A 27,508-nucleotide genomic window follows, 5' to 3' on the forward strand; every position below is an offset into this window, starting at 1 on the left:
GAATTTCATGGTAGATCAGTTAGGACATGTGAAAGTTCATTCATTGTGAGAAGAAAAAATATTAATAGGCTTATGAAACAAAGTCAGTTGCAGTTGTCTAGTTGTTCCATGGCATTAGAGGGCCCGTTTTGTAGTCTGCGTGGTATAAGTACACCAGGCTATGCAGAATTTGGGAGAAATGTGATTAAATCCCAGCAAACATATATATAGTTAGTGTTCTGTCCCCGTCTCACACACGCACACAAACAGTCAGCCAGGAGTTAAATAAAACTTGCAGACAATAAATTCCTTCGATAACAGGATTGGCAGCAACCCAGTAGCTGCTTGCCAAGAACATTACTCACAGAGAATCAAAACAAATACACAGAATTGTCAAGTCCAGTCCGTATTAAATCCAAGGCAGGCAGATAACGTAGTTTCAGAGATACAATGCAACTCGCTAGTTGTTTAGTTTTGTCCGTCACAGAGCCTGAATGGCCACCATACCCTCTTTTATCTCCTGTGGGGTGTGGTCCAGTGACTCAGCTTAATCTCTGGCACGCCTCCTTTTCTGCTGCGTGCGCTTGTCTCTCCGACGCTGGCGTGGATCCAGCCAAGACTTATCTTCGTCACTGTCCGATTGCGACTGCTCGGCGATACCTGGCTCCTGGCCAATCTCTTCTCCTTCGGGAGACACCTGAGGCATTGCCAGAGAGGAGGGTCCTGGAGAGGGAGGCCTTGCCAACTCCTCCCCTTCACTTTCAGAGCCTTCTCCCTCCAATAAGACGGGCTCGGGGGTCGGAGTCACAACAGGTAGCCCTCCACATACGACCACAAATTCTGTTGCAAAGTGAGACATTCGTTGAATTATGCCCCATTTTATAACCTTTCTTGTCACAGTTAAGTGAATCACTGTCCAGTTGTTTAGTAACAAGGTTGTTAACTGAATCTGGCTTCCCCATTAACTTTGCTTAACAGAAGGTTGCAAAAAATGATCCCAGGACATGGCAACCGTCATAAATATGAGTCAGTTGCCAAGCAAATGAATTTCGATCATGTGATCGGCGGGAACCCGGGGCTTAATGGCCGGCCTTGGCTTCTCTTGCAGGTCCCAAGAGCAAGCAGCTGGAAGGGGCCGAGTGTCCGCTCCACGTCGTCCACCCTCCGACGGGCGAGGAATTCGCGCTGGGCTGCGGCGTCTGCAGAAACGCGCACACTTTCTAGCCGCCACTGAGCCGAAACGTCGAAACCCAGGCCGGGGACCATTTGGCCAGCACGGCGCCGGGGCCGAGCCCGCCTCAGGCGCTTTGCATGTGGCCTCGCTGCGCATCCGCCCCACCCCCACCCCCCTCGAGCCTCGACGAGCAGGGACTCCGGAGGCTGCTGACTTCGCCTCTTCTTCTTCATCCTCCTCCTCCTCTTCTTCCTCCTCCTGAATGACGGACTGTGGCTGCCGCGGGCAGGGCAGGGCGGGAGGCCGATCAAACAGCGGCGGGGCGTCCTCGATGTAACCAGTCTTGAAGGCGTTGTATAGATTTATATATATATATATATTATCTATATATATATATATATAGTCGTGTCTATGTCTGTCCCGCCTCAAAAGTCCTGGATTGTATAATGGCGGCTTCCTTCCTCCCAATTTTTTTTTTTGTGTGTGTGTGTGTGGGGCTCCGGGGGCGCCGTCTGGCCGAAGTGCACTTCCGTAAAGGCGCCTCCCCCCGCCCAGCAAGCGCCGCCGAAGGGAATGTAGCCTCAATAAAGCCACGCGGGGCCTTTTCCTACCGGAGACTCCTGAGGAGAAATTTTTGTCGGGCTGGGTGAGGGGTGACGGGGTGTGGAGAAGAGAAAAAAAATGAGGGATGGAAGGGGCTGCGCATGCGCCGCGCCGCCTCCCGCCATCTTGACCGGGCGCGAAGTAAACAAGGCGGTGAAACGCCGTCGAGAGGCGTTTGGGAGGGAGACGCTCGCGGCGGCCTGGTTGAGAGAAACGCGGGCCTCCATCCCCCACTCCATGGGACGCGGGAAGAGGAGGAGGCAGCTGAGGCCGCGACGTCCGGGCCCGGGTTAAGGCCGTCGCTTGGGGGATGAGGAGGGGGGGCGTTGCCATGGCGACTAGGCAAAGGGGCTGCGGCGCTCGAGGCCTTTCCAAGGGTCGCCGTCGCCGAGGCTACCCGGGCAGCATGAAGCGGGAGGCGGTAGCAGAGCCAACGGGCGAACCCGAAGACGAAAGCCAACGACGGGATCTTCCCGGCCCGGATTGGGCTTCCCTGCTGCCGGAGGTGCTGCTTCGCGTCTTCCAGCACCTGCCGTTGCTGGACCGCGCGCGGGCCTCGCAGGTCTGCCGGGGCTGGCAACGGGTTTTCCACCTGCCGGAACTGTGGCGCCGCTTCGAGTTCGAGCTGGGCCAACCCGGAGCCAGAGCCACCCACCCGGAGCTCATCAAGCAGATCCTCAAGCGGCACGCCGGGCACCTGCAGTACGTCAGCTTCAAGGTGAGCGACAGCCAGGTTGGCCGGGCTTCTTCTTCTTCCTGACCCGGCGGGCCCAGGGATTCAGGTGGCCTGAATGTCTAGTCTATAGAAAAGAAGACGTGATAGCTGTATTCCCAATATTTGAGGGGCTGCCACAAAGAAGAGAAATGGAATTATAGGGCTGGAAGGAACCTCAGAGGTCTTCTAGTCCAATCCCTTGCTCAAGGCAGGAGACTTTATGCCATCCCAGACAAACAGTTGTCTAATCTCTTCTTAAAAATTTCCGTTGTTGGAGGACATCGTTCCACTGATGAATTGTTCTCCCTGTTAGGAAATTCCATCTAATTTCTAGATACTCCATGTTGCTGCCTTAAAATCAGCAAAGTATTAAGAAAGAATCCTACGGGAGGGGGAGGGGGGATCAGCCTATATTCCAAATTACCTGAAGTCAAGACAAGAAACAGTGGATGAAAACTAACCAAGGAGAGAGGCAACCTAGAACTAAGGAGAAATGTCCTAATAATGAGGACAATTAACCTACGGAACTACTTGCCTCCAGAAGTTGTGGGTGCTTCATCACTGGAGGTTTTTAAGAAGAGGCTGGGGCAGCCACCTTGTCTCAAATGGTACAGGTTCTCCTGCTCGAGCAGGGGGGGTTGGACTAGAAGACCTCCGAGGTCCCTTCCAGCTCTTGTTATTCTGATGTATCCTGCTGTAATCAGTAGGGATGATGTCCTCTGAAAGCCTATCGTTTCTGCGCTCCCCTCTCTGACCAATTCGGAGCGGTTTCCACATTTCCCCACTGTGCTCTGTGGATGAATTGTTTTCCTCTCTGAATCTGAGAGCTGCCCTGGTTGAACTGCTGTGCCATTGTATTGAACAATACACATCTTCCAAATCCAGTTCAGTCAGAATCTGGGTTGATTTTCAGAGATCGGTGTCCGATGGATACAGAGCCTGAGTTCCGACAACAGAGGGCAGAAAATGTCAGCAGATGGAAAAGGGGATTTAACTCACTGGAGGCAATAGATAGTTCCTGCTGAACGGGAGTCCCTGAGGGAAGGAGGGTGCTTCTCAGCCTGTAGTCAGCATCTCTTTTCTGCATTGAAAATGGGATAGCACCCCGAGGTTTTTGCCCTAGATACCAGCCACACACACAGCCCTCCCTTTCTCAGTTGGAGTTGGGAACCCAGCTGGCTAGCTTTTCCCCAACTCCCTTCAGCGGGTGACAGAGGACACAGGTAGAGAGAGAGGGTTGAAGGAGAATTGCAGGAGCTGGACCAAGGTGGTTAGAAGGCAGGTGAAAGAAATAGCAGAATGGGAAGAAGTGGAAGGAATTACTGGTGGACAAAGAGCGGATGAATTCAACCTTGGTGGAGTAAATATTAAAAACTTGATCACAGACCTGGAGAAGAGACAGCCCCTCACTAAGTATTTATCTTCAGATAAAAACAGGAGATACCTGTTTTTAGGAATGATGCTAACCACAGTACTGAAACTTTAAATTCTTGGGCAATTGAAGACCGACTGAAATAAACATAGATTGATAGCAGGTGAAATTGGTGCTCCTGAGGTGTTTTGAAAAATACAAATAGTGACCAGGAGTAAGAATGGTAGTTTCTGAGGAGGAATTGACAGATTGAACAAAATCTGCAAAATAAGATGCAGGCAAAAGGGGATAGAGGGAACTTCCAAGCAACAGAGCAGTGAGAGGCAAAACATGGGGAGAGTGTTCTACAGAGTGTAGTTGCGGAGAAAAGAATCAGTCAGTGGGACCGTGCAACCAGGTTAACCAGGGTTAAAAGGCTTTGCCTGCTTAGCCACTCATTCCCATGAAGCTGAATAGTCCATGGTGATGCAGACATCTGTCAATAAGATTATTATTTGCACAATCTTAATAAGATTCATGAAAGGCTTAATGAGGCTGTGGCTTGTTAGCTAAAAGCAGAAGTTCACCTGAGATTTAGCAAAGTTCAAACCTGGACTTGCAATATTCTGATTTTCAGGAAAATAGATTTGAAAATCTGACAAACTTTTGATTCTAGCTTCTGCCAATCAGGAAGGATAGTTATATTGCACTTGGATGGCATAGAATAATATCAGGCCTCCAACTCAGATAAATAAAGAACCTCCTGGTAGGGAGAAAATACTTTTGCTAAACCTTTCCACAGCAGAGTATGCCATGCCAACAATATCTTTTCCTAGAAAACCTGGTCTAATCAGCCCCTTTTGTTGAGGAAGCCACTCTCTTCCTTTGGTGGTTAAGGGAGCAGACACAGAAAAATGGCAGCAAGCAAGAGAGGGCCAGGGCCATTTTTGTGGTTAACGCAAAAATAGCTGACACCAATTGAATGTTTTATTAGTCCCACCCACACACTGATCATGTGTGATTTACCTTGGGAGTCCTTACACAAACTTTGTGTTAAGGGATGTGAAGTGTTGTGCTTGACTAATAATAGCTGTTACAAATTTTTTGACACATGATGGATTATCATTGAACTCAGTGAATTGTGTACATGTCCATTGTTTTATTTGAGTTTATTTAAGTTGCATTTGTATTGATTTTTTTAATGGATAATATGCTAAAATCTGAAAAATGCCTTATTTTCCGGGATATTTTGACCCTGACATGAAAACATTTTAAATCCAAAAGCTGGAACTTAGAAAAATAAAATGTTCAATGCTGTGATGCTGTTGTGCTGCTCCATGGTTTGGGCACATCTGGAATAGTTTCCCAGTAGCATCCACCTTGGGGTAGCCTAGGGCTCAACATATACTCTCTCATGGGACATTTGGAACAGCTTGCTGAGAAGGGAGCAGAACCACCTCTAAATATATTGGACCTTCCCTCATGGAATTAGAATTAGACTAGCTGATTGTGAAATTAATCAACTGATGAATTCAGGAGTTCAACCATTTAATCTGAGATGGAGAGGGATGCTTTGAAATTCTGAGGTTTCAACTTGATCCCTCAGTTTTATGGAGAAACACTGAAGCCTACTTGATCATGTTTTGAGACACCAAAAGAGGGGGAGGGGAGTTTTTGATTGGCTAAGAATGCCCAGCTCCAACTTTAAAATTTCCCAGCAGCTCCAAGGAAGAGGCTTGAAATCATGCTGGCAAAATATTTTATCTTTGCGGGTTGATTTCAGCAGGATGATCTGTGGGCTACATGTAGAAAGAAAATTCCCCAGCCCTGGTTTGTGAGTTGATGCATATGTTTATAATCCAATAAAGATTCGTGTAAGAAAGAATACGGAAGGGAAGGGTGGGGAAGGATATGGCAGGAAAGGATAGATTAAGGAAGGATGAGATGGATAAGAAAGAAATAGAATAAGGGAATGGAATGGAATAATATTTTGTTTGGTTGCAAGTTATTTTTAAGTTCTAATTATATCTTAGGCATCTGTATTTGGGTGTTCGGTGGGGTATGTTAACTACTTTATTTAAAACAAAATGATTACTCAAACTTTTAATTTTTTTATAATCTTAATTATATGTTGTGAGTCATAATTTCAAAAAAGGAACTGATAGAGAGGAGACCAAGAGCACAACAGGTAGTTATTAAATTATTTTTACATTTATGCTGAACTTGAGGAGGGATATTGAATATTTGCTCAATGGATATTTCTTCTGGATGTTTTCCAGGACAATAGAGAATCCTGGAGACATGTTTTTACCCCATCTAATTCCAATTCCTTCCAGTTTCTATCATGGTAAAGGCTTAAGGAGCTAAAACAACTATAGAGCTGCTCATAAGTCTAGTTTAAAAAAAATGAAAACAGGACAAAGGACCTCAGAACCTTAAACAAAAATGCCATTCCCCTCTCTCCCAAAAAATATATTTTCCAGAGGATGGATGCTTCCTTCTAGTCAAACAGGAAGATGTCTTCTGGTGTTTCTTTTCTGGTTGGGGCAGTATAGTTGGTTGTACCAAATTCAGTAATTACATGAGGTCATTCCAGTTGAAGTACATGTATGCCAGATGGCATGTGGAGAAACCACCAGCTGTGAAATTTCTGAGGAAAGCCTCAGCAAACACCTAAGAATCCATCTTCTAACACCTTTTAATAGCAGAAGGTTTTTGCAAGACGGGCAGTAGTCAGAAGATTGATGTAATAAGCCAGACAGCTGTTAAAATTCATAAAACAGAAAGTAGCAGGCTCTCAGCCAGCATACTAGAGTAGAATTAGACACCTTAGGCCCTAAGGAGGTTGGGTGAAAAGTGACAAAAATTCTAAATAGAAATGTGAAGCGCCTTATGGATAGCCAGTCTGTGCCATGAGTTTTTCAGGAAGGTTTCGGACAGTAAAAGGAAGGAATGATTTGTATTCCACATGAAAAGTTTAGTTTAGTTTGTGAATGAGATCTAATAAAAGACCACAGTCAGCTTGTTAGGTAGTTTCCACCTGAGAAGAAAGGGGTTGATGCCACCAAAAAAACAAACCCAACCCTTCCTGGTAGTAATGTTGAGGAGATTAAATATGAAGATTTTGATGGAGGCTTTTGAGACCATTTGTAGACTCCAGATAAGGAGCCAGTGAATAGCAGCATTATTTGACAGGATTCCCCCTCAGACACATATATGGAGATGAAATATACTTTTTCCCATTCTAATCAGATCTGAGAATATGGCTTCAAGACATGTTAGGCCTCTAACCCATCCTCCTATCGTTATGCTTTATTGTTTCATCAGCTTGATATGTAGATTACTTCCCAGACAAAGGATTGTTGAAATGGCAATCTTGATACTCTAGTGATATGTAAATCTCCTGTTTGGAAGCTAGATGGATCCAAGCGTGGGATTGAAAGTGTAAGAACAGATTTGGAATGATTGGTAGGAAGGTTGCTTTTTGAATAACTGGAATTTCCAGATCTAGTAAGAAATCAAGATCTGGTTGCATTTTGAATTAACTCCTGGAATGTTCTGATGCCCTGATATGAGTAAATTTTCAGCTAAAGAAGGGAAGCTCCCAAATGCCCTATTAGAGTTTTCAAACCTATCAAATTGCAAGTTGCTCTTATGAGCCTTTTCTTCCTGTAGACCACACAACTTGGACAGGATGAGATTCCAGAAGGCAAGAGCTGCTGAGATGGTTGGATCTGCTTTCCCACCTGCTTTGATTTTGGTGTAGACAATCCTGCAGTTGTTTTATGTTTTAAATAATGACCTGCTGATATAAAAGAAGAGCTACGGGGATGAATGTGTAAACTTGGTGAAGGTTAATGCCCATTGAGGCGAGCACCCAACAGGAAGGAAGGGAACATATTTTCTTCCTAGGCAGTTGCTTGCTGAGTGAAACTGCTGGTGCCTCAGTCTGATGGATAACAATCGATCAGGCTTAGACAGTGCTCACATGCAAAACACACTTAACCTTTAAAATGTCTGAAGTTTCTGAGTGAGGGAAAACCCTGAAACCCCAAGGATCTTGCAGATCCCCCCCCCCCCAAAAAAAACAGCAGTACAGAAGTTCAATCCTTCTCTGCATGAAGGCATAGAAGAGAGTCAGGGATTCTCAGTCATCCAGATCATCTTTCTATCCCCCACTATCCTGTCAGAGCTGAAAGAAGCTTCTTGGAGGAGAAGCAAAATGTCTTCAAAGAAAAAACAAGAAAATCCAGTTGCCTCCTGAAAAAGCATCTTTGGGACACTCAGTGAGAAAATAAGATAAAGTGAGGAGTCCTAGGTGCTCTCTAAGCTTGCTTGTTTTCATTACCCAAACTAGGTAACATCATCAGTGTTACCTAGTTTGGGTAATGAAATGTCGGCAAGAAAACAAGCAAGCTCAGGGAGTACCAAGGACCCCTCATTTTAATCCTGAGCTACAAATATTTCCCTTTATTAAAAAGATAAAAAGTGCTGGTATGTGTGTTTTCTACTTCCCTCGCAATAGAGACATTTCCCGTTTGTGTCAAATGAATGCTTATCGGTTTATCTAGTTTTTTTGTTCTTCGACAAGTGTGCCCGTTTTTGGAGAACATAACTGTCTTTCACATTGAAGTTCAAATCAGGATTGCCAACAGGGAATTAAACTTGTTCACTGTTTGAGCTTTGAGAAACCCCCCCACCCCCCCACCCCCCCACACACAAATCATAGCTTGCCAATCAGAGGTGGTATTCAGCAGGTTCTGACCAGTTCTGGAGAACCGGTAGCAGAAATTTTGAGTAGTTCGGAGAACCGGTAAATACCACTTCTGCCCCCTGCCCCCATCTATTCTCTGCCTCCCGAATCCCAGCTGATTGGTAGGAAATGGGGGTTTTACAGTATCCTTCCCCTGGAGTGGGAAGGGAATGGAGATTTTACAGTATCCTTCCCCTGCCATGCCCACCAAGCCATGCTACACCCACCAAGCCACGCCCACAGAACCAGCAGTAAAAAATTTTGATTCCCACCACTGTCGCCAATGTAACACTGAATAACCGAAGAAGGCAAGTGAAAGGAAAGATGAGAGGCACAATCTTGATTAATGATTTATGATGGCGTATAAACCAAGTTCCTGTTTTGTTTCCCATTGAGCTGGTTGTTGTCCTGTACAACAAGTAACATTTTGACCTGAAAGCATTGATAGCCAGCTCCACGTTTAGTTCTTGAGAGCTCAATATGTGAGTTATATTATTAATGCGTTCTTCTGAATTATTCACCATGCACATGGGTACACACATAACACCACAACAATTCAGAGAGGACTTGGCATACTTAGGAACAGAGATGGTTGAATAACAAACCAAAATACAGCATAATAGAGAATGCCTGCTTCAAGTGAGTTACTGCCTGGAAGGATGGCTGAAAGGATGGCACTTTTTTGTTTGTTTGCTTGTTATAAATAGGAAGACACTCTGTGGCATTTTGTTGCAGATTCTGCTCCTGGTGATAAGTAATGCAACATCCTTTGTCCGAATGTTTCACATTTAGTATGACCAGAGGTGGGCAGCACATGAATTAACAACCAGTTCGCCGCAGCACTGAAAATATGAGCGCATACGCAAGTGAAGTGAAGCGAGCATATGTGTGGCCTTCTGTGCTTGCACGCATGCGCACGACTTAAAAAATGTGGCGCATGGCTTAAAAAACAACTACCGGTTCGTCTGAACCAGTCCAAACTGGCAGCAGCCCACCACTGAGTATAACCTAAAATAGGGGTTTTCTCATCCAGTGGCTCATAGCAGGAACAACATCAGCATGATACTTTTTAGTATATTTTTGGAATTGAAATACTTTTCAGTCAACAGCAAAGTACAAGTAAGCCTCGACTTACAATGGTTCATTTAGTGACCATTCAAAGTTACAACTGTACTGAAAAAAGGGACTTATGACCGTTTTTCACACATGACCATTGCGGCATCCCTGTGATCACATGATCAAAATTTAGTTGTTTGGAAACTGACTTGTATGCATGACGGTTGCAGTGTCCCGGGGTCATGTGATCCCTTTTTGTGACCTTCCCACAAGCAAAGTCAGTGGGGGAGCCAGGTTCACTTAACAACTGTGTCACTAACCTAACAACTGTGGTGATTCGAATTAACAGCCGTGGCAAGAAAGGACGTAAAATTGGGCAAAATTCACTTAACAAATGTCTCCTTTAGCAACCAAAATATTGGGCTCAATTGTGGTCGTAAGTCAAGGATTACCTGTATATAGTATTTGAAGGGACTGTTTACCCACTGACTCCTGTTGGTTTTTTTTTTTTTTCCTTCAGGTGGATAGCAGCAAGGAATCGGCTGAGGCTGCCTGTGATATTTTATCCCAGCTTGTCAATTGTTCTTTAAAGACCCTCGGACTGATTTCCACTGCTCGACCGAGTTTCATGGATTTACCAAAGGTACTAAGCAGATTTATTTTATTTTATTTTATTGAAAAAGTTTTCAATTACAAATTTTCCCCCTTTTCCCCCCCTCCTCCCTAACCCCCCCTCACCACCCCATCCCCCCTGTGACTTCTTCAAAATAAAAACCTAATACATAACAGATTATATAATATTTACCATCCCCTTACTCCCGCCTCCAAATACTGACCCTTGCTTCTAATGATATTATTAATATTATTACTTCCCCCTCTTACCATGCACTTCAAAATAACATTCTACTATAACACTGTATAATAACTTCTGATTTAACACAGTAATATTATTATGACTCCCAATTTAGCAATAATCTGCCCTTTTTTCTCCTCCCCCATACTTATGTCTATATATTAATATAACATTTCAAAACAACCTTCCACTTTAAAACTATATAATAAATCCTACTTTAACATTTAATCTTTTGTGTATATTAATATAACATTTCAAAGCAGCCTTCCCCATAAATTCTAATTTTACATTTGTTCTGCTCTATCCATTTCCTCCACTCCCATAAATATATCTCTTAAGCATCCCTTTTCTTAATCTATACAATCAATACACTAGCCTGTCTCCACCCACTTTCCTACAAAATTACCATACACAACAATTCTTAATATCTTTGTTCTTCTGCCCACCATACTAAAAAATATTCCCTTATGTAGATGAAATCAATGACTTTAAATTTATAATCCATATAATATCTTCTTTGATGTCTTTCCACTGGATTGCTGACTCCATCATCCATATTAGGGTAACATAACATCCCAATTGCAACAGAATATTCAAAATCCTCAAGTACTAAGCAGATTTTTAATCCGGTGTGGTTGGTTACCAGCAAATCTGGAACAACAAATTGTGGCCATGTTGTGATCAAGCTTTCTCTTCCAGGCACACAGAGAAGGAGGGAGAGCCACGTTAATCCACGCTGGCAAATATATATATATATCAGAAGATGTCTGGTAGTCCCTTTTCCAACTAACACATCCTTCACTTTGTATCAAAAGTCAGTGCTATCAGTTCCAACAGAAGCTCTGATTCCACCATTGCTAGTGAAACGTAAAGAGATCTTGCCGGAACAAAACTTGAGAATGCAACAAATCTATTCGTCTTGAAGATTGGATTTATAACCTGCCCTTTAAAAAAAAAAGAGGACTCTTAAGGCAGTTTATAATAATAATAAAAAAAAAAGACAAGAATGTAGAAGTCACAAAATGAATACAATTCAAATTGAAACCCCCCATAAAACCACTTGTTAATGAACCATCAAGGCCTGTGAAAGGATGTTGAGTTTTTAACTACCGTATTTTTCAGAATATAAAACACACCTTTTTCCCCACTAAAAGGGGATGAAAATTTAGGTGCATCTTATACACCGAATGTAGCCCCGCTCACCTACTGGCCCCCACCCTTTGGCCTCTGCCTCCTAGCAATTTACCTCCTTGCAGCAAGTAGCAAGAAGAAAGAGCCCATTTCAGCTTCAGTACAGCCTAATTAGCACAAGTTGATTGTCCCTTGGATTGGCCTCCCAACTCAGCTGTTTTGCGCGGGCCCCCGCTGCTTGCTGCAAGGAGGTAAATTGCTGGGAGCAGATTTCTTTTCTTCTCGTGCTAATCAAGCTATGCTGAAAACGAAAATGAAAATAAAGCAGACTATTTTCTGTTTGCTGCAACAAGGCAAAATTGCTGGGAGGCAGAGGCAGATTTCTTGTTTTCCTCACCAAAAAAGGTAGATGCGTCTTATAGTCCAGAGCGTTTTATAATCCGAAAAATACGGTACCTTCTAAACACTGTGAGAGGAAGAGACAGACGTGTGATTTGAAATCTGGAAGCCATGCAGGAAAAGGCTGTTTTCCATTTACCTGGGAATTGAGCTCCAAGCTGCAGAGGCATCTTCAGAAGGGTGTTTCCTGCCAAGCAGGGTTATTGTGTGGGATCATAGCGGGAGGGGCAGTCTCATTCCGAGTCATTTAGGGCATTTAAGGTCAACACTAAAACCAAGTTGTGTTCAGCAGACATTTTTAGAACCTTCAATACAGTTAGACCTTGACTTACAACCACAATGAACCCCCAAAATTCTGTCGCTGAGTGAGACATTTGTCAAATAAGCTGACTTTGTATAAATATACAAAAGTATGAAGGCTATTGCTTAATGCATTGTAAGCCACCCTGAGTCTCTGGAGAAGGGCAGCATATAAATTAAAGCAAAATATATATTTATAGTTTTTGCCCCGTTTTATGACCTTTCTGGCCACAATTGTTGAATCAATCACTGCAGTTGTTAGGTTAATAACACAATTGTTAAGTAAATCTGCTTTTCCATTGATTCTGCTTGTCAGCAGGTCACAAAAGGTGTTCATGTGACTCCGGGACACTGAAACCATCATAAATACATGCAGTTGCTCAGCATCTGAATTTTGATCCCGGACCATGGAAAGGTGAAAAAGTCACCTTTTTCAGTGCACGTTGTAACTTTGAATGGTCACTAAACAAACTGTTGTAAGTCAAGGACTACCTGTACAGTCAGAGAATAGCCAAGTTGCAGCATTTTTCTGATCCTTTTCAACTAAAGAGCACTGCAGTAGTCGACAGAGGCTGTAACTAAGGCCTGCAAAACTATTGCTCAGGAACGATCAAGTGGGCAATGCCATAAGTGTTGCCGGTCCTCACTGCTGCCACCTGACAATGCTGTGCCAACTGGGAATCCTGCTCCTCCTCAGGTGGTCAGCCCTATCCAGGGAAGCTTCCTCTTTGTCCCATGTCTCTCCTTCTCCACAGCACTTCTGTTTGTCTAGATTTAATTTCAATGGGTTCTCCCTCATCCATTATTAAAATAATTGGGCAGGGCTCCCTTAAAGATGAAAGATGGGGAGTGAAGTTGTCCTCCTTTTCCCAAGCTCTGAATGGTTTCACATGGATGTCAGCCAGCAGAAGAGGCCAGCTCTGAGCTACAGCCTAAATATAGAACCGTGGTTTCATGGCACCACCTTCTGGCCACACCCTGACAGGAAAAAAAATAGCATATTGACTTCTGACTCCTTTTGCTGCAGTAGAATAGGATAATAACATGAAGCCTCAATTTATTTTTATATAATAGTATGTACTAGTCATTTTTATAACACCATACCAATATAATCAGCAAACCCAGAATTTTTTTTAATTCACAATATAATATATTGAGAAGCTGAAAAATATGTGGGTACTTTGAGTCTTTTGGAGTTTGCTCTCATTTTCTGTGAATAAACTTCATTTTAGAATGGGATTATTGTTTTGTTTCTTGATTTCAATGTTTTCTCCTTTTTTACAGTCACACTTCGTTTCAGCCCTAACTGTGGTATTTGTAAACTCCAAATCCCTTTCTTCACTCAAGATAGACGATACGCCAGTAGATGATCCATCTCTCAAGGTGTTGGTGGCTAACAACAGTGATACCCTAAAACTCTTAAAAATGAGCAGTTGTCCCCATGTTTCTCCAGCAGGTAAGTTTGTTTTGGGAATATTTTTTGTACGATGAATATTTTGAATTAGCATTTATACCCAGCTTATATTGGAAATTTCCAAAAATTCAGGATGATCTGCACAAGTTTATTGTTGGGAGAAAAAGGAGGAAAGAGTATTAGATGTGTTCACCACCTTGAGTTATTTTTAAAAAACTAAAGGCAGGCAATAAATACATGCATACATGCATACATACATACATAGATAACCTCACCAGTAGTTCTTTTGAAATGGGATAAAACAGTCAAATCTTTGTTGTGTTCTTTCTTTTTTTAATCAGTTGCCAAAATGCATATCTTGTGTGGTTTGTTTCATCATATCTGCCAGGCCTCTCCCTGCTTTAGTCACTTCCACAACACGTGATTCCTGCCACTGGCAAAACATTTTCCTGAATAACGTGCCGCATTTTTAAAAAATGACCTAATAGCTTTTGGCAAAGGAGGAATGGTTATTTTATTATTCTAGAAGTAGATGGAGGTTCTTTAATTATGGGTAGTCCTAAATTTACAACAATTGAGGCAACATTTCTGTTGCTAAGCAAGACAGTTGTTAAGTGAGTTTTGTCCCATTTTATGACCTTTCTTGCCACAGTTGTTAAGTGAATTATTGCAATTGTTAAACTAATGCTATGGTGGTTAGGTGAATCTGGCTTCCCCAGTGACTCTGCTTGTCAGAAGATCTCAAAAGGGGATCACATGATCCAAGGATACCCCAACAAGTCATAAATACATGCCAGATGCCAAGTGACAACATTTTGATCATGTGACCACAGGGATGCTGCAACAGTCATAAGTGTAAAACATGGTGATAAGTCACTTTTTCCAGTGCCGTTACCTTTGAAAAGTCACATAACAAATGGTTGCAAGTCGAGGACTACCTATAATGAATGATAGGAAAGTATATTTAACTTGAAGAATTTTTTCTGTATGAATAAAATCTAGATCTATTAGCAGGTTTAATTTCCAGATTAAAATTCCAGGTGAGCTTTGTTATCACAAGTGAGGAAATGCTTTAGTCCTCATCCCCATTCTTATTTCTAAACTATTCAGAGTTGTTAGTTTTTGCATTTAGTGTAGTGTAGGTGTTTCTATTCTATGACAGGCCGAAGGTGAATTCATATTGTGTTTTCTTTCCTTAGGAATCCTTTGTGTAGCTGACCAGTGCCACGGCTTACGAGAGCTGGCCTTGAACTACCACTTGTTAAGCGACGAGCTCCTTCTCGCTCTATCATCTGAAAAACATGTCCGATTGGAACATTTGCGCATTGATGTCGTCAGTGAGAACCCAGGACAAACGCAGTTCCACACTCTGGAGAAAAGCAGTTGGGACGCTTTCATCAGACATTCCCCTAAAGTGAATTTGGTTATGTACTTTTTCTTGTACGAAGAAGAATTTGATCCATTTTTCCGATACGAAACTCCGGTCACCCATCTTTATTTTGGGAGATCGGTCAGCAAAGAGGTCCTTGGACGAGTCGGAATGACATGTCCGCGACTGGTTGAACTGGTGGTGTGCGCCAACGGACTACGGCCCCTGGATGAAGAGTTGATCCGGATTGCCGAGCGTTGTAAGAATCTGTCGGCCATTGGCCTCGGAGAATGTGAGGTTTCCTGCAGTGCCTTTGTTGAGTTTGTGAAAATGTGTGGCGGCCGCTTGTCTCAGCTGTCGATAATGGAAGAGGTCTTGATCCCTGACCAGAAGTATAGCTTGGAACAGATTCATTGGGAAGTGTCCAAGCATCTTGGAAGAGTTTGGTTTCCAGACATGATGCCCACCTGGTAGAGCTATTGGGGGCAAGCCCATAGCTTGGGCCAGCCTGGTGGAAGCTTCATCATAATAAGCTTCTTCGTGATCTTGAGATGTTGAGTCTCTAGAAAGAGTGCAGAGAAGAGCAACAAAGATAATTAGGAAACTGGAGGCTAAAGCATATGAAGAACGGTTGCAGGAACTGAGTATGTCTAGTTTAATGAAAAGAAGAATTAGGGGAGATATGATAGCAGTCTTCCAATATCTCCGGGGCTGCCACAAAGAAGAGGGAGTCAAGCTATTCTAGTAGTACAAGAAGCAGTGGGTGGAAACTAATCAAGGAGAGAAGCAACTTAGAACTAAGGAGAAATTTCCTGACAGAACAATTAATCAGTGGAACAACTTGCCTCCAGAAGTTGTAAATGTTCCAATACTGGAAGTTTTTAAGAATATGTTGAATAACCATTTGTCTGAAGTGGTGTAGGGTTTCCTGCCTAAGCAGGGGGTTGGACTAGAAGACCTCCAAGGTCTCTTCCAACTGTTATTCTAAATTCTAAATCTTAGGATCTCTCAAGCACTATAAAAAATCAGTCTAGTCCTTAGTGCTGGTTTCTAAAATCTGGGTTAAAAAAGTGACCAGGGAGGAACAAAATGTTTTCACGTGACTTTTTTTATCACTGGCTATTTTTTGTCCCAACATGACGGATGCCAATGTATGTAGACATTGACATGTGTTTACATATTAAGAGGCTGCAGTTCCAAATCTGATAAATTACAGTATTTTAGCCTGGAAATATTACTGCAATTGACTTTGTAAAGAGCATATATCACTTCAATGACGTAATCTGGGAAACTGCATTAACCCAGGTTTTATAACAATGAATTGCTTCAAGTTCAAATGTATAATTCCAAATCCCAAATCATAACTGTGGGTCGTTTGGTGTTTCTGTAATGTTATATAGACCCGTGGGACACAGTAGCTGGGGTATATTTGTGTGTGAAAAATGTAAGTATCTGCTGCTTATTAAACTTCTCCAGAAAATCTAGTGGTCTGTAAATTATTAGCGGTGTATTTTCTTTTCTTTTTTTTCCCCTCTAGTTTTTTAAAATGAAAATGTAACAATCATAGGGCAATAACATCTATAATAAACATGTTTTAAAATATTGCTGAAGCCCAATAAGCGAAAATATTAATGGGAGCCATAGCCTATATTTTGGGCTTTTTAAAAAATTGCATGCTAATTGCATGCTTTTAAAAATGTGCTATACAAGTTTTCTAAGAATGAAGCCATTTGTGAAGGTCTTTTAGAGTACATCCTATGACTTCCAGAGGTTGAATGGCAACTAAAATACGAGAAATTGCTAGTGATCAGCTTGGGCCCTCCGTGATCATAATAGCCCGTTTAAGGGGAAATGAGACCCCAGCACACACTCATAATCGTGTCTGATTTCAGGCACTGACTCTTCTGCCAGTCAACCTCAGGTCAATTTGGAGGTGTTGCAACAACAACCACAAAAAGAGTGGCTTTTCGTGTGCAAACACATCCCTATACCTTAAAACCCATTTTAAAAAATCTGACATTAACAAACCAGCTTTTTAACTTTCACCAAAATGAATTTATTTTTTAAAAAATTGCAAGTTAATGATGTTCCTTCCCACCACACCTTTCATTTGTAGCCTGTATCTGAAAGAAATTTCATAGCAGTCACCTTCATGATGAGGGAGAGAAGCAACAGGCTGAGCAAGTGAAGGGTGTTTAGCAGGTTTTTTTACCCTTCTGTATTAAGCAACTTGGTTTAAATGGTTAGGATTCAAACTGAGCAGGATGACTTGTTTCTCTGCAGCTGAAGAATATTTTTGGCAGCTGTTTCTATATAGGTATTGCAAAAAAGACCAGCTTTCCCAATTATTCATTTTGTATTTTAATCCTCTGGTAATTAAAAAAGCAACCATTCATTGTTATTCTGTGAAATGTGTAGATACTTAACTGCAAATGTCTCATTCTAACGCGACTTGGTTGAATGGCTTGAGCATATAACATGTAAGCACAATTTTGTCAAGATATGTGAATGATGTCCATTTAGGAGCTAAATTTGATTGGAATTTAATGTGTTCCAGGTCTTTCTGATCTGACCACATACTTAGTTCTGGTTGGATGGTTGTTTTTAAAAAAGACAAAAAGAAGTTTGCTTGTTTCCATAGCTTCACATGATTTTTTTTTTTATTGAAAAGTTTTTAAAAAATTTACACATATTTTCCCCTCCCCCCTCCTGTCCCAACCCTCCCCCCCACTTCCCAGAGCAAATAGCATTTGCTATAGACAGCATTTAACAAACATTAAAAAAAACATACACTATCTATCTAGATTTATCTCCCTCTTGCACTTTAACTCCCCTTGTTCATATCTAAATATAACTATTTAAATCAATTATTGCTTGAAAGTAATCAATCCAACTTCATTGTCCGTTCTTCAATAATAAGCAAGTCTGTCTTCCAGTGTTACACAATCAGAGCCCCGTTACAATTAACCATCACATCTCCAACCCTTACATATATTAACATATTAACAAAATATTTTAACCAATCTCAAATAAAATATATTGTAAAAACCTTATTTTTACTTTTTACCCCATAAACTTATATTGACCTGGAAACATTCCTTCCTTAATAGCTTTGCATAAACTTATTTATCTTATTCTCTGATGATTCTTCTTTTTGCCTGTCCTTTACATATTTTGACAGCTCAAGATGAGCACGAAAAACTGTTGGGGGAAGGCTTAAACTGTGAATTGCCTCACACCCCGCAAAATATTTTCTGGGAAGCTAATACCCTTCAACGCTATTTGCATTGATGCAGAGTTTATTGGCAACTGCCATTGCTTACCTTTGTAAACATGAGAAGGCTGAAAGTTTGTTTCCTATTGTTCCTCTTGGGAGCAAGCATCCAAGAAAGGGTAGGGTTTATTTAGCATTACGGAACGGGGCTCAAGATGAGGGATGTGAGTGGACTTGAGAACTGCTTAGAAATTGGTAGGACAATCTCTGCTTGAAGCAGTTCTCTTCAAGGAAAGTTGGCCGAGTAGCTGATCCCACGGGTTCTTGGGGAGGGGAGCGGGTTGTATTGTTTTTCACCTGCACAAAAATTACAAAATGAGAAGTTTCCCAGCAAAGACCATGCATTTAGGTCAGTTTGTAAACATGATTATGATACTTTAGAGTTTTGTTGTCATTCGGGTATTTTTGGCTCACCAGAAGATTCTCCGGCTAGAAATTCTACAGCGCTGAAACTGAGGAAAAGGCAATCTATGAATGCAAGAGGAAGTTACCGAAACACTTATTTCCTAATTATATAGGAAAGTGTTTTCTCTTTCCAATGCAAACAGACTAAGAAAACAGAATAAAACCCTTTAGAAGAGGGGGTCTTAAAAAGAACCACGGTGATGCAGTGATTAGAATGCAGTATATTGCAGGTTACCTCTGCCCACAGTCAGGAGTTCGATCCTGACCGGCTCAAGATTGACTCAGCCTTCCATCCTTCCGAGGTGGGTAAAATGAGGACCCAGATTGTTGGGGACAATATGCTGGCTCGGTAAACCGCTTAGAGAGGGCTGTAAAGCACTACGAAGCAGTATATAAGTCTTAAGTGCTATTGCTATTAAAATGGAATCTCCTAATGGGTAAAACTGTTTTAGTTCATTTTGTCTAGCTTAAGAGGGAAAAATGGGATTGTTAGCCAAAACAAGAACAGAAAGCCACTCCCAGGCACTATAAAGCTGCCCAAATTTGCAGCATCAGTGAGATGAACAGCATAGAAATTTTATAAATAATTTGTGCATCTCCTTTCTAACCAGACTAGAATCTGATTTGGGCGGGGGGGGGGGGGGGGGTTATTTATTTATTTATTTATTTTATTTTATTTGTATACCGCCCTTCTCCAACAGGACTCAGGGCGGTGAACAGCCATGGTAAAACATAACATAAAATTTAAAAGCAATTTAAAAAACGTTAAATAATTTCGGCTATCCATTTAAAACAACCCGGATTAAAACCAATTACAAATTAAAACCGAAGGGATGGGATCAAGCCAGCCCGGCTTGGTGAAAAAGATGTGTTTTGAAATAACTTCCAATTATTTTTTAACTCCTGAACACATTTAGCAGTGGCTTTTGTAATCATAAACACCAGTATATCAAAGACAGGAATCCAAAAGTATCTTGAAGCCATTTATTTTTCACGATCAAAGAACGATTTAATCTGTGTCGGCTACCAGCCTGTACAAAATAGTCCTTGCTTTAGCGACAGCCTTGTTTAGCGACCATTTGTAATTATGATGATGATGAAAAAGTAACTCTACAACCAGTCCTCACATTTATAATTTTCTTGGGCCTCTAAAGGAAAGCTGAAGATCAGCAGAGTTATTTCACTTAGCGACTGTTTCACTTAACGACTAAGTTGAGAAGTCCAGTTGCTAAATGAGGGCTTCCCATGTTTCCAATAACAAATAATAGTTCCTGGTTCTGAGCAGTAGAGAGAGGGTACTCTCAGTTTCCATCTGATGTGAAGGAAAGGCTGCGCTCAACAGTCTTCTTCTGGAACAGCTATCAAAAAAAATAAGCTTTGAAATCTGGAATGATGCTTAATACAAAAGTATTGTGAAAAATATTCCCAAAGAACATTGGAATGATGTTCTTCCAAAGAACGATTGTTTTTTGCAATCATTTTCCCACAAAAATAGACTTCACATCTGTCCAGTTTGAAAAAGGAGTCCCACAGATCCCTTGGCTCTTATCAGAAAAAAAGTTAAAAGACTTGGCAAAGCTTGGAAATGTAGCCCTTGTGCCCAGTGGCATCTGGCAAGCAGTTAAGGCACCCAGGTTTCTTCATGGCCATCAGATTCACCACAGCTGGGATGTATTTGTGGTTGTCAGAACCGGACAGGAAAATTCTGAACGGGGATGGAGGCACTAAATCTAATTCAGCTTTTTCTTCTTCATCGCCCAAGACATACTGCAGAAACTGCACATTTTCCAAGGGCTCAGGATTGCTGTGCTGGGCTTGCTAAAGTTTGGATCTCAGGTTCAAGAAGAGATTGGACTGCCATCTGTCACAAATGTTGTAGTAGGGGGGAAGCGCGGGGGGGGTTGCGCGTGTGCCCACACCCATAATTCAATGCGCCACACATGCACGCGTGACTTCCTGCGCTCCCCCCACTTTTGGCACGCAATGGCACAGTGGGCCCGGTAGGCCCGTTTTTTGCCCTCCCCAGGCTCCAGAGGTTTCTAGGAGCCTGGGGAGGGCGAAAACTGCCTTCCCCACCTCCCCGAAGGCCCCCTAGAGGCTGGAAACAGCCCATTTCCTGACTTCTGGTGGACCCAGAAAGGCAGAAAATCATGCGTGCTGGAGCTGAGCTAGGGCAACGCTCGCGTGCCCACAGATACACCTCCGCGTGCCACCTGTGGCATGCGTGCCATAGGTTCACCATCATGGGACTAGATGACCTATAAGATCCCTTCCAACTCTGTTATTCTGTTCTGTTCTTAGGATGTGGGAGGAGGAACACTGAATGCAGTTATTAATCCGTACCAAATACTGATGTATGGCTACACATACATCAAAGTTTACAATCCTCTGTGTACCCATCTAGGGAAACAGATAACTGCTGATCAACTGAGTATCAAGTGTGGAAGGCCTGTGTACCATTCTCTATATTCCTAAATACCACATGCAGTTATTCAGGCATAGGATCAATCTTCCAGTCTTCTCCTGCAGGGGTTTACTAGCTTACTTTCTGTGGGGTCCTCAGTGCTCTCTGGCCTTAGTGGTTTTCTTACAGACGTTTCATTACCAAACTAGGTAACATCATCAGTGCTTGCTTACTTTTGTCGGACAAATTGCTTACAGGTTCAAGGCACCTTTGTTTTTGATCCATCCAGCGTTCTATAAACGTGCCATTCAAGACATTCATCGAGAAATGCACAATTATAGCAACTTAATCTGATGTTCCCCAACCTCTATTAGATTACAGTTCCAATCATCCACAGCCATTCACCCTTGTGATCCTACCGCACTGCTATCCATCAAAGCTTGAGTCCACTGAAACAGACTGTAATACGGGTAAATTAAAGACCCAGTTAAAACCATCCTGTTCCTTACGCCGCACAAAACCAGAATTTGGCGAGACGGGTCCCATCTTACAAAGGGACTCAGCCCACCAAGAGTGGCTTAAAACAGGCAAGAATTACACATCGAATTTAGTAGCATTTGAGTTAGGCAAGGGGATTTCTTCATATGCTATTTTCATGTAAGGGTATTTCATGGGCAAAAACCAATATTCCAGATTATAAAACAAGTAAAACCGATGATCCAGAACTACCTCCTCAAGTATCTTCAATAGGTTAAGGAAGAACTCCTTCACCGAGTGATACGGTTTGAAGGGCAAGTAGAAATTCCTAATAGCCAACGCCAAGGATTTGTTTCCCAGCGGTCCAAAGAGCGTCGTCTCATTGCCCAGGCAAGCAGGCTCTCCGCTGAAGAGAGTAATGGTTGTGTAATTTGTTTGCATCTTCTTGAAAACGGCGCCCAGCTCAGCCAGCTTCTGGTAAGTCCGTAGTACGAATTTGGAGCATTCATAAGCTTCAAACCAGACACGGGAATTTTTTTCTGGGCTGCTTTTGACCATCCAGGTTTCATAGTAAATGCCAGTTTTGTTGTCGTAGTCCACCCATTTTGCCATTTGATTGAATACAGCTCCTAAAAAAAAAGGGGGGGGGGACATTGTTGTATTTTAGAAACTTACTTGCACAACTCTGCAATTTTGTAATTCTACAAAATAATCCAAATTTAGGAGGTGGTGGAAAAATTTACAATTTTTGCTATTTTGCAGCATCAGGTTTTTTTTGGAGATGGGGGAATAATTCACCGGGCATCATCGGGAAAGCCTTACATGTTTATTTATGAAGTCCAGAACCTCATGATTTACAGGCAGTCCTCGACTTACAACAGTTTGTTTAGTGACCGTTCAAAGTTACGACGGCACTGAATAATGTGACTTGATTACCGTTTTTCAGAGTTACAAACTTTGCAGCATCCCCATGATCACGGGGATCAAAATTCAAATGCTTGGCAACTGGCTCATATTTATGATAGTTATTGTGATCATGTGATCTCCTTTTGCGACCATCTGACAAGCAATGGGGAAGCCAGATTCACTTAACAATCCTGTTACTAGCTTAATAGCTGCAGTGATTCACTTAACATTTATGGCAAGAAAGGGAAAATTGGGCAAAACTCACTTGTCTCACTTAGCAACAGGAATTTTGGGCTCAATCGAGATTCTAAACCAAGGATTACCTGTATACTACCCAGATTCGCTGGCAGAAATGGGCAAGGATGGATAGGTAGGTAGGTAGATACCAGTAGTTGGGTATAATAGGATAGGATGGGATGGGATGGGATGGGATGGGATGGGATGGGATGGGATGAGTGGTGGGTTCCTCCCGGTTCGGCCGAGCCAGTAGAGGTGACGATAGGACGTCGCCAAACTGGTTCTCTTTGTCCGGGAGCTGGGCCCTCCCGCCCCTGCGTTATTCCTACCTTTTATTTCTTCTTTTTTAGCCCAGCTGATAGGTGTGGCAGAGTGGATTGCCGTACCTCAGCTGGGCAAATTCCTAACGCGCTTGCACGGAGTGCAAGGTTGGCAGAGATCGCGCACAAAGAGAACTGTTAGTAAAGCCGGTTAGAACCCACCACTGGATGGAGTGGGATGGGATGGGGTGGGATGGGATGGGATTGGATGGGATGGGATGGAGAGCAGAGCAGAGCAGAGCAGAGCAGAGCAGAGCAGAGCAGAGCATAGAGACAGGCAGATGCTTAATGTTTTATATGCTTTTCTTGTTGATGCTACTCCAGGAAAGAATAGAATGGTGTTCTGTTTTAATTTAGCCATTGGAGTCAAGGCTATTTATGATGGATGGATGGATGGATGGATGGATGGACGGACGGATGGACGGATGGAGTTTAGAACATGGGCAGCAGCTAACAACTCGTATATCTACAGTGAGTTACACCTGATTACCTGAAATTGTAGTCACCTGGACCAGGGTGCCATTTTCCTTCCAATGGGCATCATCAATCCCTTCATAGAAACAGGCCGCACCCTGGTTGCACCAGAAGGGGGCGGGGTTCTCAGGCCGCAGGTGTGGGAAGGTACAGTTGCCAAGCTGGAACAGCTCGTACCACTCCATTGTATAGTTCTTCCCAGTCAAGGAGCTTCGGAAGCCCACGGCATCGTGCATAATTTTCTGGGAAAGGAAACAAACAATGGGCTAGAGAGGTGGAGCAGTAAATTAAGATTCCACCCCTCCCCGCTAAACTCAAGAGAAAAACAAAACAGGCAAATATTTCATCAGGGCCTTTCAAAGCTGCAAGGTTCCCACCAACCCAATTTAGCACAACTACTCTACTCATTTCCAACCACACATGGCCAATAAAGCTACTCTAACTAACTCTCTCGGGGCTCCTTCGATAAGCTTTGGTTTCTAAGAAAAAAAATCAGTTTTCCAAATCTTTGGTTCCTCTCACCCCCGATATCCATTTGGCCTGAGAGGATGTTGGACGTGAGGACACAACTGGCACCAATTCGTAGCTTATTAAAGCAGAGTTTGGGTGCCAATAAAGGAGAATATTTGTAGCTCAGGGTGGAAATGAGTGGTTCCTTGATGCTCTCTGAGCTTGGTTGTCTTCTTGTAGACGTTGCATGATCCAAATTAGGTAACATAATCAGTGCAGAATTTGGATGATGGGCCACATTTGGCCAACTCACAGAGTTTACTAAGGCATAAACAGATGACTTAGTCCAAGTGATCTAACCCTCCTTACGGCTTTCTAGAACAGGGGTCCCCAATCTATGGTCCGTGGAATGGCACCGGGCATGCCAGAACCCGGGCCGCGCAAACAAGTGAAGCCCCTTCCATGGGATGTAGGCTGCACACCAAACCATGACTCCTCCGGTCCGCGGAAATCCTCTCTCTCTCCACGGAACCATCTGGTACCCAAAAAGTCGATGTGAACAAAAGGATGATGTGAACAAAGCCAGTCCATGGCAGAGGCACTAACTTGCCTTCCGCTGGATCCAACCCAAGAGCAATCCCCAGAAAAGAGCCTTGCTGAAGGGCTAAACATATCGTGTTTGTTTCGTGTCTGTTGAGAGAGGGCTGGCCACCATCCAGTCAGAACTGAAGAAGCTTCTTGGATGAGAAGCGAAATGTCTTCAATGAAAAAAACCAAAAAGTCCAGTTGCCTCTTGGAAAAAAAAGCACCTTTGGGACAACTATGACCTGGATGACTTGAGAATCTCCATAGACACTAAACATGGACCTTCTCCAGATAAATAGAGTGAGTGTCTGGCCTGCTTTCCTTCCCTCCCCACTCATTGCTGTGGAAGCCCGAGACCCCCCAGAAGAAGCAGGAGGCCTCAAAAGAACTGTACTGTGGGTGCAAGTGGCTCATCACCCAAAAACCCCTTTGCTTAACCAGAAGTCCTTCCAAATTGCTCCAATAGACTCCAAAGAAAAGGCTGGCTGCGAAGGGCAGGTTGGAGACCACCCAAGGAGAAATCCCACCCAACAGAGAGAGGGGCTGATTTTTGTCCAATTAACCTGCCAATTCTTTAGCAATGAAAACAACTTGACTTCCCAGGAGACGATACGATGAATCAACACCAGGATTTAATAACCGATACTAGACAGGGGTAGCCAGCTTGGCCTACTGCAGAACTCTCCAAACTTGGCAACTTTAAGACTTGGAGACTTCAACTCCCAGAATTCCCCAGCCGCCAATATTATTTAGTCTAGTTTCTTCTGCAAAAACATCCGAGCTTCCTAAAGTGAATCAGGGAAGTAAAACCTGATTTGTTTTCTACCGCAGGTTAACTGTTGGCAGGGGAATTCTGGGAGTTGAAGTCCACAAGTTTTTAAATTGCAAAGTTTGGAGACTGCCGGTATAGTGGTTAAAGGCATCGGGCTAGAAAAGCAGGAGACCCTGAGTTCAAATCCCACCTTTAGCCATGAAAGCCAGCTGGATGACTTTGGGCCAGTCTCTCTCTCTCTCTCTCTCTCTCTCTCTCTCTCTCTCTCTCTCTCTCTCTCTCTCTCTCTCTCCCCCCTCTCCCTCCCTCCCTCTCTCTCTCAGCCCAACCCACCTCACAGGATTGTTGTTGTTGTTGTTGTTATGGAGAAGAAGAGGAGGAAGGGAGGTATGTTGGATATGTTAATCGCCTTGAGTTATTTCTAAAGAAATACAGGCGGGATACATATTTATTAGGTAAATAAATAAATCATTGTTTGTTTGAATACATTTGTTTTCGACCTTTCAGATGTTGGTTTGAAAATTGCTTTTTTTCAAAGAAATTAGAACTTTCCCAACTTCTGCAAGGAGAAATTTTCTGACAGTGGAACGACTTGCCTCCAGAAGTTGTGAGTGCTCCAATCCTGGAAGTTTTTAAGAAGCGATTGGACACCATTTGTCTGAATTGGGATAGGGTTTCCTGCCTGAGCAGGGGATTGGAGTAGAAGACCTCCAAAGTCCCTTCCTACTCTACCTCTACCTCTACCTCTACCTCCACCTCTACCTGTTTCCAATCACACATGGCCAGCCTAAGCAGGGGGTTGGACTAGAAGACCTCCAAGGTCCCTTACTCTACTCTAACTCTAACTAACTCTAACTCACTCTACTCGTTTCCAACCACACATGGCCAGCCTAAGCAGGGGGTTGGACTAGAAGACCTCCAAGGTCCCTTCCAACTTACTCTACTCTAACTCTAACTAACTCTAACTCTAACTCTACTCGTTTCCAACCACACATGGCCAGCCTAAGCAGGGGGTTGGACTAGAAGACCTCCAAGATCCCTTCCAACTCACTCTACTCTAACTCTAACTAACTCTAACTAACTCTAATTCTACTCGTTTCCAACCACACATGGCCAGCCTAAGCAGGGGGTTGGACTAGAAGACCTCCAAGATCCCTTCCAACTCACTCTACTCTAACTCTAACTAACTCTAACTAACTCTAATTCTACTCGTTTCCAACCACACATGGCCAGCCTAAGCAGGGGGTTGGACTAGAAGACCTCCAAGGTCCCTTCCAACTCACTCTACTCATTTCCAACCACACATGGCCCTAATAAAGCTACTCTAACTCTAAGCCTCTCGGGGCTCCTTCGAAAGCAACCGGGCACAGCCTCCGTGGAAGTCCTGGGCTTCCCGGGGAAACGTGGGAACTCCCAACCCAATCAACCTCGGCATTTTTACTCCGGGGTGAGCGGGGGGGGGGGCAAGAGGGGACTCCAAACCGGTCCTACCAGGTGGCCCAGAAGCCCTCCGTACTTGAACTCCCAAACGGGAGCCTGCAAGCGATACACGGCCAGGACGTCCGTCTCCCGCATCTCCGGAAGGGCAGAGCCGCTGGGGCAGAAGGTGTACCGAGCCTGGCAAAAGGGATCCGGCCGGGGACGGCGATCGAAGCGCCTGCGGGACGAGAGAGAGAGAGAGAGAGAGGCGTCACCGGAGAGCGCAAACTCTCCCAGTCCGGCCGGCCGAGCGAAGGGCTTTCCCGGCTCTGCCTCCCACCAACCGAGCCCTGCACCGCTTCCGCCCCTAGACTCGCCTGTAGGGAACCGGCCAACGGCCCTCGCCCTCGCACACCGTCGCCCGGCCGGCCGGCGGCAGCAAAAGCAGCAGCAGCGGCGGCAGCAACCCAGGCATCGTCCGCTGCTCCATCCCTGGCGCGCAGGAGACTGAAACCTGTCCGGGTTGCGCAGCAGCTCCAGAGCTTTGCGCGCTCCCGCTCGTCAGCTGAGCCGGGCCCCGGGGAGGCACGTGACAGGGGAGTGGGCGGGGACGAGCCTCCCAGTCCCGGAGATCAGCTGGGTGGGGGTGGTTTCTCTGCAGGATGCAGCAGCTGGGACTAGAGGCTAA

The 27,508-nt window shown here is 43.6% G+C and overlaps 3 protein-coding genes across 20 annotated transcripts in view; 2 read left to right on the forward strand and 1 right to left on the reverse strand.

Annotated features, from left to right (window-relative positions):
• Positions 1 to 1,763, forward strand: part of MYCBP2 (MYC binding protein 2) — a 139,040-nt gene extending 137,277 nt beyond the window's left edge. For 13 of the 18 annotated variants that reach the window (XM_060686536.2, XM_060686546.2, XM_087895503.1 and 10 more), the window contains one exon: positions 1,088 to 1,352. In XM_060686536.2, the coding sequence (XP_060542519.2) occupies positions 1,088 to 1,203 (116 nt within the window). In that variant the 3' untranslated portion in view covers positions 1,204 to 1,352. Of the gene's footprint in view, positions 1 to 1,087 lie in introns of all 18 variants that reach the window. The other 5 variants (XM_060686538.2, XM_060686545.2, XM_087895506.1 and 2 more) reach the window with 1 other exon arrangement.
• FBXL3 (F-box and leucine rich repeat protein 3) lies at positions 1,720 to 16,577 on the forward strand. The gene is made up of 4 exons (XM_034417050.3): positions 1,720 to 2,474; positions 10,152 to 10,274; positions 13,599 to 13,770; positions 14,928 to 16,577. Exons 1-4 carry the CDS (start codon positions 2,067 to 2,069, stop codon positions 15,569 to 15,571), a joined length of 1,347 nt encoding a protein of 448 aa, XP_034272941.1. The 5' UTR covers positions 1,720 to 2,066; the 3' UTR covers positions 15,572 to 16,577.
• A 3,169-nt stretch (positions 16,578 to 19,746) lies between these two features.
• CLN5 (CLN5 lysosomal BMP synthase) lies at positions 19,747 to 27,411 on the reverse strand. The gene is made up of 4 exons (XM_034417062.3): positions 27,198 to 27,411; positions 26,893 to 27,058; positions 23,611 to 23,836; positions 19,747 to 22,286 (listed from the first exon to the last, which is right to left on the reverse strand). Exons 1-4 carry the CDS (start codon positions 27,308 to 27,310, stop codon positions 21,775 to 21,777), a joined length of 1,017 nt encoding a protein of 338 aa, XP_034272953.2. The 5' UTR covers positions 27,311 to 27,411; the 3' UTR covers positions 19,747 to 21,774.
• Between the last annotated feature and the right edge of the window lie 97 nt (positions 27,412 to 27,508).

Source organism: Pantherophis guttatus, chromosome 5, assembly GCF_059756535.1.
Source record: "Pantherophis guttatus breed Tessera chromosome 5, ASM5975653v1, whole genome shotgun sequence".
Classification (NCBI taxonomy): domain Eukaryota; kingdom Metazoa; phylum Chordata; class Lepidosauria; order Squamata; family Colubridae; genus Pantherophis; species Pantherophis guttatus.